Below are 12,309 nucleotides of genomic sequence, written 5' to 3' on the forward strand. Positions count from 1 at the left end.
TGCAAAAAGGGCATTCAGCACCAAGGTGAAATCCACCGAGAGAGCAAGTAAAACATGGAACCCCCAACTCTTAAGAAGGGATAAGTGAGGGTAAAGGGGGTGGTTTTTCCCAAGAACAGTACAATTGTTATATCATGTATCTGAAAAGAGGTCTATTACCATCCCAGGAAAGGAAATAAGCAAGCTTCACATCTACTGCATAGGGTGGCTTAGGCACAGGTTTTTACACCTAGGACTTTAAATACTTTAGCTAATGCCATAACAACAATTTCAGGCATTGGCAAATACTCGGGCCGCAACTCAATTCATCGCTACTTTGCACACCATGTCATCTCAGACTGGATCCAGCTGTATGCAAATCAGTCTTGGCCCTGCTCCATTCGAAACAGTCCAGCTCAAACTAAGCCAGGACCGGATGCACCCCAGTTATGGACTCATCAACTCGTTACAGCTTGGCTCCAGTGACACAGTGTGTGTGGCCTGGTAGTTGTGTGGGATGGTAGTTTGGTTTGGACTGTTGTGTGGAGCACTGTCAGGTTGGATTTGCATATGGCTGGGTCCAAAATGAGGTGGGATGGTGGGCTAAAAATCGATGGATTGGGATACGGCCCGAGTGACTACCAGTGGCTAAGATTAATTCAAACATTCCACCCTTCGCCTTGTTGTTGTTGCAATAACAATTTCAAGCAGATGTGATAAGCATGCATTTGTTTCATTTTTATTTCGATTAGCATTATTTGCAACCATCTAGAAGGTGGCACTATTTGATTAATCAACTTAAGAACCACTGCATCTTACGATAAATGGTCATATAAAATATAACATTTAAAAAAACTAAAGGTGGTTTATAGCTTCCACTGGCTCTTCTAAATCCAGTCATTCACAGCACTACTTTAATAACTTTCTGGGGAAAAGTCTCACCGATACATCTTCCTATGAAACATGAAGCACCAGTTTTAGATCTTTGTTAATCTATAAGTAAAGTATTTGGTGCAGCAACATAAAGTGTAGGTTTCAGATCGCCCTGAGCGCCACAATATATTTAAAGAGAGCATTGTCTCATCTATTAAAGAGGAAAGAGGGATTTTTGCAAAAAATGATGTTTCTCACTGAACAAGTAACCTGGGGCCTGATATCATCATGCATGGCTTTAACATATATTGCACTGTGAGACACAGAATTTCACTGGTGTAATGGAGTCACTCCTGCAGCATCTTTATACAAGCGATCAAGGTTAATCATAAGGGAGAGATTCCCCCACAAGTACAATTGTTCCAGTTAGACAATTATATGTGTAAGACTGACAGAAAAACGCTTACAGGAGGGGCGATCAGAAGGGCAGGAATCCACAAAATAAACAATCAATCCCTAAACTCTCTGGAGTACGTATTTCCTGCTTTGCATACAGGCAGAACTAATCCTGATTCTCTTCACAAAGACCTCGGTAGGGTGTCCCACTTTACCCCATATAAAAAACAAAATATTTTATTTCTACACCAAACCAAGTTATCACAAAAGACCCTCACTGCAACTCTTTCAATAAAGACTATACATGCCTTTGTCACTAGCCCTTCAAATGTTCCCCAGGTGTATAGAATGTTATTTTTTAAAAATCTACTTGTCAATGGGATGAGATGCTCCAGGCGTCTGTTTGTCCTGTTAAAAAAAAAGGAATATGTTACTTACCAGTATGCATCTGTTCTTGGCATGTAGGGCTGCTGACATTCATATCTGTGCATAGATCGCCGCCTAGTGTTGGGTACAGATGATTGTACATTGTTGTCCTGGAAGAGTCTTCGAAGTATCACGAGATAGGTGGCTCCTCCTTCGGACTACAGGGCGCATGGGCATCCTCTCCATCCTCAGATTGTTTTTGCCATTGTGGCAGAGATGGAGTATAGTACAGTAAGAGATGTCCATGCAAAGAGTGAATGCTGCAGCTGCGACAGGAACCGGGAAGGTGGGTGGGCGATATGAATGTCAGCAGCCCTACATGCCAAGAACAGATGCATACTGGTAAGTAGCATATTCCGTTCGAGGCATGTGGGCTGCTGAATTCATATCTGTGCATAGAATGTATAGCAGTATCTCCCTTAGCGGTGGCTACCTGTGTCAGCTGCAGCAGTCTGAAAAAGAGTTTTGAGAACAGCCTGTCCTACAGCAGCTTGCTGTTTTGAATGTACATCTACACAATAGTGTTTTGTAAATGTATGTGTTGTTGTCCATGTGGCTGCTTTACAAATTTCGTGTAAAGGAATATTACCCAGGAAAGCCATGGATGCCCCTAGCTTGCGTGTGGAATGCGCCCTAGGGGGAACTGTTAAGGTGCGTTTGGCTTTCAAATACCATATTTGGATGCATTTAACCATCCATTTGGCTATACCTGATTTTGAAATAGGGTTGCCTTTGTGTTGCAGTGAGAAAGCAACAAACAACTGTTTTGTTTTTCGAAATGCCTTAGTTCTGTCTATATAGTATAGCAGAGCTCTTTTGACATTTAGAGTATGCAAGGCCCTTTCAGCTACTGTCTGTGGATTTTGAAAAAACACTGGCAGTTCGATGGTTTGATTTATGTGGAAATGGGATACCACCTTTGGCATGAATTTAGGGTTTGTTCTGAGAACTACTCTATTTGCATGTATTTGGCCGAATGGCTCTTGAATAGTTAGGGCTTGGAGCTCGCTAACTCTTCGAAGCGAAGTAATGGCAATAAGGAAAGCCACCTTCCAAGTAAGAAATTGTATTTCGATGAGTGTAGTGGTTCAAAAGGTGGTCCCATAAGTCTGGTTAAAACAATGTTCAGATTCTAGACTGGTGAAGGTGGGTGTCTTGGAGGAATTACGCGTTTGAGTCCTTCCATAAACGCTTTAATTGCTGGTACCCTAAATAGTGAAAGGTGTTGCCTGTTTTGAAGATATGCTGCTAACGCAGCTAAATGTATCCTGATGGATGAATAGGCTAAATTGCAGCGTTGTAGGTGCAAGAGATAGCAAATGATGTTTTGAGTAGAAGCATCAAGTGGGTTTATATCATTGTTTCTGCAGTAAATGACGAAACGTTTCCACTTAGCTGCATAACATGCCCTTGTAGTGGGTTTTCTTGCCTCCTTGATAATGTTCATACAGTCTGGAGGCAAGTTTAGGTAACCAAACTCTAGGATTTCAGGAGCCAGATCGCCAGGTTCAGCTGTTGCGGATCTAGATGTTGGATTTCTCCATGGCTCTGAGTTAGAAGATTGGGAGTGAGTCTCAGTCTTTGATGAGGCACCACTGACAGTTCTAGGAACGTTGTGTACCATGGTTGCCTCGCCCATGTGGGAGCAACTAGGATTAGCGTTAGTGAATGTTGGCGTAGTTTGCGTGCCACTAGCGGTATTAATGGAGCTGGGGGAAAAGCGTACGTAAATTTGCCTGACCAGTTCATCCATATCGCATTGCCTTGCGACTGTGGATGTAGGAACCTGGCGGCAAAGTACTGGCATTTTGCGTTTTCGCTTGTGGCAAACAGATCTATCTCCGGGTGTCCCCACTTCCGGAAGAATGGTTGGAGCACTTAGGGGTGAATCTCCCATTCATGCATTTGTTGACTGTGCCTGCTGAGCAGGTCGGCTACTTGATTATCTGTGCCTGGGAGGTGCTCTGCCATAAGAAACATGTTCCTTTGAATGGCCCACTTCCAAATTGCTTGAGCTAGGTGCGACAGCTGTGGCGAGGGTGTTCCTCCCTTTTTTTTTAATGTAATCCATAGCCGTCATGTTGTCCGTCCAGATCAACATGGTTTTGTTGCATAAGTGTGTCTTGAATGCTTTTAGAGCTAGAAAGATAGCCATCAGATCTAGAAGGTTGATGTGCATCTTCTTTTGTTGTACAGTCCAGAGTCCCTGTACTGTGTAGTGTAGGACATGGGCTCCCCATCCTAGTAGGGATGCGTCCGCGGTTAACACTATTTGTGGGACAGGCTCTTGGAACAGTCGTCCTTTGCAAAGGTTTTGTGGATTCCACCAATGCAGAGAGTTGTATGCCCGACTGGTCACCAACACTAGGTCCTGTAATTGCCCTTGAGGCTGGTTCCACTGCCTTGCTAGGCACTCTTGGAGAGGACGCATGTGTAGTCTGGCATGAGGGACTATGAATATGCACGAGGCCATCATGCCCATTAGTTGCATAAACACTCGAGCTGGTACTGAGTGCTGGGGCCTGAATTTTTGGATCAATGCTTGCATGCCGTTGATCCGTGCTGCGTTGGGATATGCTTTTGCTGCCAGTGTATCTATAGTTGCTCCCAGGTATTGTTGTACATGGGAGGGCTGCAGATGTGATTTTGGGTAGTTTAGCGAGAAGCCTAAACTGTGCAGGAGATGGATGGTTTTTGACATGTGGTTGGCACACTGCTGGGCCGATGGCGCGTGTATTAGCCAATCGTCCAGATATGGGTACACATGGATGTGTTGCCTTCTGAGATGTGCCGCCACTGTAGCTAGCCATTTGGTGAAGACGCGTGGAGCTGTTGTGACACTAAATGGTAGTACTTTGAACTGGTAGTGCTGTCCTCGTATGGTGAACCAGAGATACTTTCTGTGAGCAGGGTGTATTGGTATATGAAAGTATGCGTCTTTGAGGTCCGGAGTTGCTAGGAAGTCTCCCTTGCGAAGCAGGGGTAAGACTTGCTGGAGAGTGAGCATATGAAAATGCTCCTACAAAATGTACAGGCTGAGGGGCCTGAGGTCCAATATTGGTCTGAGAGACCTGTCCTTTGGAATTAGGAAGTATAGGGAGTATACTCCTGTTCCCTGATGTTGTAGTGAGACTGGTTCTATGGGCCCCTTTTGCAGCATACTGATGACCTCTTGCTGCAGTAGTGTTACATGTTCCTGTGACATTGGACGGTGCACGGTGGCATGTTGGGTGGGGTTGAGGTGAGTTCTAGGCACTAGCCATGTTGGATAATATGCCTGACCCGCTTGTCTGTTGTGATATTTAGCCAGATTGGCAGAAATTATTGTAGTCTTCCCCCGACCGGTGTTATATGGTCTGGGGGTAGTGGCAAGAAGTCACTGTTCGGTGTTAGTGAAGGATCTATTTGCATTTCCTCCACGACCCCTTCCTTTGGTGTTATTGCCTCTGTATCCACCTGTTAGTGTTTTTGCTGTATGTGGGTTGGGTCTTACTTTTGTAGCTGGAGGATTGCTGTGATGTATTACTTCGCGCTCCTCCTCTATAATTGAAGCAACGAAAGGAGCCCCGGTGTTGTTGGGACTGGAGAGCTCCCATGGACTTTGCTGTTTCCGCATCCTTTTTCATTTTGTCCAGAATTGAGTCAACTGCTGGACCAAATAAAAAGTCTGGGTTGATGGGCTGATTAAGAATTGTGGATTGAACTTCATTCTTAAAGCCTGATATGCGGAGCCATGCGTGTCGCCTTAGCAGCACGCTTGTATTGATAGATCTGGCCGCTGTATCTGCCGCGTCTAGGGCACATTTAATTGAGGCATTGGTGATGAGCTTTCCCTCCTGTATAAGTTCATCTGCCTGCTGTTTGTAAGGATCAGGTAAGTGTTGGAGAATTTCTTCTAAGCTGTCGTAGTGTGCCCTGTCATATATGGCCAGCAAGGCCTGTGTATTGGCAATTCTCCATGAGTTTGCTGCTTGAGCAGCTACTCTTTTGCCTGATGCCTCAAAGATCTTTGACTCTTTGTCCGGAGGAGCAGCCTCTCCGGTAGTTTGGGAATTAGCCCGTTTACGTGCGTTGGATACCACTAGGGAGTCTAGGGGTAGCTGACCCTTGATGTATGTAGGATCTATAGGTGCAGCCGTATATTTCTTTTCAATTCTAGGGTTTATGACCCGTGCCCTAGCAGTGTCCTTAAAAATCTCATGTGCGTGTTTTAAGACGCCCTTCAACATGGGGAGTGTTTTTACATGTCTCTCAGATGTTGTTAGTGTATCAAAGATAAAGTCTTCTTCAAGAGCATCAGAGTGCATATCTACATTATGGTAGGCAGCTGCTCTATCAAGTAAAGAATTAAAGGCCACAGTATCTTCTGTGGGTGATGGCTTAGTTGGGTAAAGTGCAGGTTCTGTAATGGGCAGAGCCCCTTCATTGTCTGGTTATCCTCCTGCACCCCATGGCTGTAGGTTGGGGTCTCCAGTTGGGTTTTGTGGATAACCAAACCCCACATCTGCTTCCTGATCTTCATCTGGGTTGTAGTCAGGTGATGTTGGGGTATATGGGGTTGTAGGCATAGCTGGATTAATAGGTTCAAAAAGTATTGGAGAGGTAGCACAGTCTCTCTTCTTTTTGACTGGTATTCTAGGAAAGTCTTCTATTGGCAAAGGCCTTTTCTTTTTTGTGTAAACAGTCACTTTACCAGTTACTGGGTTAATATACAGTTTTGACTGGTCTTCTGTGGCGGGGTCTGGGTGAATAAGCCCGTCCTCCACAGTTTTTGGCCTTGTTGCAGTAGCCTTTGGTTTGCTTGTTTTCGGGTCGATATGTTTAGTGGGTTCGACCGTTTTTTGTGTTGAATCGGTTTTTGATGTTTGTCGACAGATTTTGTCGGTTGAACGTCTTTGGCTGGTTTCACCACCTTTTTCGGACTGAGCGGTTTGGTCAGTTCGACAGTGTCCTTAGGTGTTTGAGGTTTTGGCTCAGTGCCCTTTTTTGGACCGAGGTGCTTCGGCTCGACCACTTTATTCTGTTCCACCCTAGGTTTCACTTTCGGTTCGACGTTAGTTTTGGGCGTAGTCCTTTCACTTTCGTCGACTGTTTTTATCCCTTTGTCGATATTCAATGCTACTTTGCTCGATTCGACGTGCTTTGTTTTTGGGTTCGATTCGATGTGCTTTTGCTTTGGCGTCGAATCGACGTTTTTTGGCCGCGATGTTGACTCGACGGCTTTAGGCTTTGAGCTCGACTCGACAGCTTTAATCTTCGATGTCGACTCGACGGTCTTTGGCTTCGAAGGCTGTGTTGGAGCTACGGACTTCGGCTCGATGACCTTTGGTTTATTGACTTTTGTTTCGACGACTTTTGGTCCGAAGACGGTGTTGTCGACGAGTTTCGGTTTCAATGGAACCGGTGCCGTATGGCGTGTCTCCGAGAGCTCTTTGAATATGTTCTTAGCCGGGCAGTATGGCGGGGCTGTAGAACTAGAATGTTGATCTTGGCTAAGGCCTGCTGGCGATGCCTCGACCTGAGCCTCTGATATCGTTATAGTGTCTATATGGGGCGGTGTACTCACGGTTCGCCCCTGGTCGTCATCGGAGTCGTCTTCAACAGCTACTATGTCTTGATCGTATTCCTCGAGATCGACGATTTGGTCCTCCTCCTCGAGGTAACCATCGGAGTCGTGCTCGGAGTACTGGTCTTCATCTTGATCCGATTCTTCGGCGCTCGCTAGTTCTTCCTCATCGTCGAAGATATTATCGGCTTCTGGTGCCGACCGCTGCATTTTGTGCCTCGCCGCCCGTCGATTCTGGATAGTCTTTTTTGACCGGAACTGGGCACAGGCCAGGCAACTATCTTCTTTGTGATCTGGAGATAGGCATTTGTTGCACACCGGATGCTTATCTGTGTGCGGGAACTTCGAGTTGCACTGCGGGCAGTATTTGAATGGACTTCGTTCCATCGACGGCTGGTCAACGTGGTGTCGAGAAGGCCTCACGGCCCGATTCGACGACCGAAGTGCAATAGATGTTTAGAAAGTGTATCGGTACCGAGCGCTGAACAATACCGACGGATCCTAAGGCCTTTTGGCCTTTAGAGAAGAGTTAGTTAATTCCGAACTTGGAGTGTTGGAAAGTACATCCGAACCCAATGGCGGAAAAAACAATCTGAGGATGGAGAGGATGCCCATGCGCACTGTAGTCCGAAGGAGGAGCCACCTATCTCGTGATACTTCGAAGACTCTTCCAGGACAACAATGTGCAATCATCCGGACCCAACACTAGGCGGCGATCTATGCACAGATATGAATTCAGCAGTCCACATGCCTCGAACATCAACTTTTCCCATTTGGGATTATTTTTTCATCATTCATAAGAACTCTGGTAATGCCAGGCTCTGATTATGCCATGGCTCCCAGTATGCCAAGGACTAATTGCAGCATGGTATTAAATATGCCATCTTTCGGATTATATCAGACTCCGGATATGCCCAAAGCTCTCCAAAATATATATAATAGCAGAGGTCTAAACATGTAATGATGCAGATTATTTAAGGGTTCTGTTTAGTTTCTCAATAAGTGTCCTGTAAAAGGAGACTGGCACATCGGTGCACTAACTGAACATGTCTATGCATTGCAAAATAATAAACTGATCCATTGTTGTGCTCACTAGCAAAATACAACAACAAAAGGCTCATCATCTAGTTATAAACCTTTCTGTTTGCTGGCATGATGTACATAGATCCTTCCCTCGTTGTCATTTATGGGATATGCTATCAAAAATCATATTAAGGGGGTTGGATTTGGTGAAGAAGGTGTTTAAGAGCAGCCATTCATACGCAAATTCAAAATGCAATGCACTTCACTACCACCACCAAAATAAGCCTAGTGATTTCCATGAATCCCAGTGAGGATTCACCCCTCACCCTGTCACATTACTTAGAAGGCACCACCAACTTTCAATCTCGGAGAGAGATCAAATTCCTCACCCGTTCCATGGTGGTAAAGAAATAGTGTCAGACCAACCTTATTGATACAGCATTTAGCAATAGCTTGGAGCAGTTCATTGGTCTTCTCAGGCTCATGTCCTGCTACCACGCGGGCTGGCTTCACTGAAAGAGGTTCCCCTAGTACCATTGTAACCACATCCACTGCCTTCTGTAAGAAACTGATTTTGGCTTCCTTATCCTGTGATGAAAGAATATTTGGTTAAAGCACAAAAAAATATTGTACGGTACACATCTGTACAAATAGAAATCATTTTGAGTACTAAATTTAGTAGATTTTGTGTTTTAAAATATGAGGATTTCAGCAGCAGTGCAAGCTTAACTCTGATAGCCTCTGTCTTTTACACTTTATTGATACAATTAAATTCTCAGGGACTCCGTAAAGACATATATATTTTTTCCCCGTTCCTATAAACTTATGATACGTCCTGCCCACCGAGAAAGAGAACTACATCATTAGTTCATAGTATAAATAAAAGCATAGTTGATGTTGGAGCATAAATGAGATATTGGAACGACTGTCCTTCATGTTGTTGTCTTCATCGTGATTTTATGAACCCTGCACCTGTACAAACCCTGTCTTTTGCAGTTAGTCAAGGTTGTTTGCTAGATTATCAAGGTTAGGATTTTTGTATGCTGGGAAAAGTCTATTCACATCTGTAAAGGTGTTTGTCAGATCTAAATAAAACTGGAGAATCTTCCAAGCATACACACTATGAAGTCTTCTCTACTTGAAAAGAAGGATTTAGAAAAAAGGAGAAATCCCTCTTCATAACCATCACACAGAACCATAAGCAAAATGGCCTCAGGATCACCAGAAAAACAACAGTTGATGCCATCTAATCACATCATCGATGGCATCTGGTTCAAAAACCTTACTTCCCAAAACTGAAAGAAGATTAACTCAATTATAAATTGGGTATGATCACCTAAAAGTGTGAAGTAAATGCAGAACCGCTGAAAGTGTTTGATAGCAAAGGAAGTCTACCCAAAAAACATTTGTTTACCCAGCTTCTATAAGAAATGCTGCTTAACATCATCTATATGCTTCCACCAGGATACCGGTTCTGGTCCAGCAACACATGAAAGAGAAACCATTATCTGGAAAACAATTTGATGTGTTGATCTTCTTAGCAATAGTCCAGTGGCAGAATCAAAGCTATTTTGTTTTATACTACTGTTTGGTAGAAAGTCTAATGGCCCTGGACCTTGCCTTCAGAAATGAAGAATACATATTCACCAATTGAGAGAAATAAAAAAAAACTAAGTCTCATTAATGGGACAACAGTGCCTCAGTATCAAGTTTAGGATAGGTTTCACAAATTGCTCATATTTTTGAAAACTACTAGCGAATACAACTGGAAAAGTCATAGCTGATTCAAGGCAGCCCAAACTCTGTAGACTTGCAAATAATCTTTAGGAAGAGAGAAATAAAAGATAATACTTATAGGAAGTGCTTTACCAAATCCAGAAGAAAAGTGCTCCTAAAAGAAAAGGAACCTCAACCCACCCATGAAACAAACTGACAGCACTTGGCAATTCTTCTGGAGACAAAGAAGTCCAACTGTGGTTGGCACATAAGCTGGAGTACACTCACGGTTCCAAGACCGATCAGCTCCCAGTCGTTAGGGGGCTATGCCTGTATGCTGAGGTCATCTGTGTTACTATTTTAAATACCAAGAAGGTTAGTAAAGAAATACATTTCATGGTACAAGGTCTTTGGCTTCTGACCTGTTCAAATAAAACAGTGTGCTGGTGTTATAAATATGAATCAGTAATGTTTCCCAACTCAAAGATGGAAGAAAAATCTTTAAGGATAAAAATATTTATTGCGGGCGAGTAGTTGGGTCTGCTCTGAGATTGTTGTGTTTCACTGCGCACCACTCTTCCATCACCATTGTCGCTGTCCTCCCCTCAGTTCAGTGCAGTAAGCTGTACCCGATTTCTTTCAATGACCAAATGCGATGGCAGATGCATGCTCATGTTATTGGAATGGTGACATCGGTCAAAATGTTACTTCGCACCATGACTGCCCTGATCTAAGCGCTATAGGGACATCTACTACAAGGTCAGGCGGGAAAACAAGGGGTCAATTAGAACATATTCTTGGGCAAGATATATTTCATGAAATGAAAACCAGGGGTGACAGCTGGGGAGGGCACATAACCTAGCTTCGGCACCAAAAGAACTGCAACTTTCTGTTTTGAAGGAAAAGGAGCACCTTAAAACTGGTGCAGAGGTGGGGAAGTATTGAGAGTATCAGGGAATGTAAGGATTTTTCCCTGGGTCCCCGGGTAGGGAGCCTGACTACCCCAAGGGTGGGGTGCTCAATGCTGGAAGTTCTGGCAACCTTACAAATTGGCAGATAACGCTCCCCACTCAATCAATCAATCAAGGGTTGGTAAAGCGCAAGTACTCACCCATGAGGGTCTCCAGGAGCTGGGGGGAGGTGGGGAGCAGATCAATCTAAGTGCTGGGGTCACTGGAAGAGCCAGGTCTTGAGATCCTTCCTGAACTGGGGTAGCATGGGAGATAGTCTGAGGTCGATGGGTAGGGTGTTCAAGGTCTTGGCAGCGAGGAGGGAGAAGTACTTTCCTCTGGTTCTGGTCTTGTGGATCTGGGGGACTGTGGTCAGGGCGAGCTGGGCTGAGCGAAGGAGTCTTTTGGATGAATGGAAGGCGAAGCGGCTGTTCAGGTATGCTGGTCCGGCATTGTGGAGGACCTTGTAAGCGTGGGTGAGGAGTCCGAAGGTTATTCTTCTGTCTGCCTGGAGCCAGTGGAGTTCGCGGAGGTGTTAAGTGATGTGGCTGGGTCGGGGGAGGTCGAGGACCAGTCTGGCTGCGGCATTCAGGACATTTTGGAGCTTACAGAGGTTTTTCTGGGTAACGCCGGCATGGAGTGAGTTGACATAGTGGAGTCTGCTGCTGATGAGGGCATGAGAAACGGTCTTTCTGGATTCGGTGGGGATCGATCTGAAAGACTTTCGCAGCAGGCCGAGGGTATTGAAACATGTCGAGGATACTGAGTTGATCTGGCGGTCCACAATGAACGATACATCTAGCATAGAGTCCACAAACTGTTTACTTTGCTGATTGTGCCGTGTCCTGATCGTTTTGTTTGTAAACTCGCATACTTGCACTTTAAAATGAAATATAGGAGTACTCTGCTCCTTTTGCACATTATCTAGATCCTTGTTTTTAAACCTTACTATTGTTTGAATTGTGTATTTTAACTTCATTCGCTACTGCTTACTTACCTGCATTTTGCTCTCATTGTTTTTGGGCAGCCAGTGTCTCACCGGTTAGTCCCTCTTTACTTTCGGGGGCTCAGAGTGAGCGCCATCTTTGTTGACGCGCTAGTCGTTCTGCGCTGCTATTTAAGCAGGCAGATGCTAGCGCTCAGCGGGCGCGCCGATGGCGCACCAGAGGCAAGCCCGTCTGCGCCCGTCCGCGCCCTGCCGTGTCCAGCGGCCAGAAACTCTGCCCAAAATTCTGTAAGTAACACTAATTTGATCAGTTACACTACCATTGATTGACTTAAAGTTACTTAGACATAGACCGTCCTTTAAATGTAAGCATGTGTTTTCCCCATGCATGGCTTTAAATGCCCTTACTGCGGATTTTCGCTAGGACGGATGCT

At 44.8% G+C, this 12,309-nt stretch overlaps 1 protein-coding gene across 5 annotated transcripts in view; it reads right to left on the bottom strand.

The window, feature by feature from the left end:
- IFT54 (intraflagellar transport 54) overlaps positions 1 to 12,309 on the bottom strand; it is a 372,547-nt gene that overhangs the window by 256,634 nt on the left and 103,604 nt on the right. For all 5 annotated transcript variants that reach the window (XM_086956264.1, XM_086956262.1, XM_086956261.1 and 2 more), the window contains exon 3: positions 8,690 to 8,851. In XM_086956264.1, the coding sequence (XP_086812390.1) occupies positions 8,690 to 8,851 (162 nt within the window). The remainder of the gene's footprint in view (positions 1 to 8,689; positions 8,852 to 12,309) is intronic.

The sequence above is a fragment of the Lissotriton vulgaris genome, chromosome 2_1 (genome assembly GCF_964263255.1).
Source record: "Lissotriton vulgaris chromosome 2_1, aLisVul1.2, whole genome shotgun sequence".
Classification (NCBI taxonomy): domain Eukaryota; kingdom Metazoa; phylum Chordata; class Amphibia; order Caudata; family Salamandridae; genus Lissotriton; species Lissotriton vulgaris.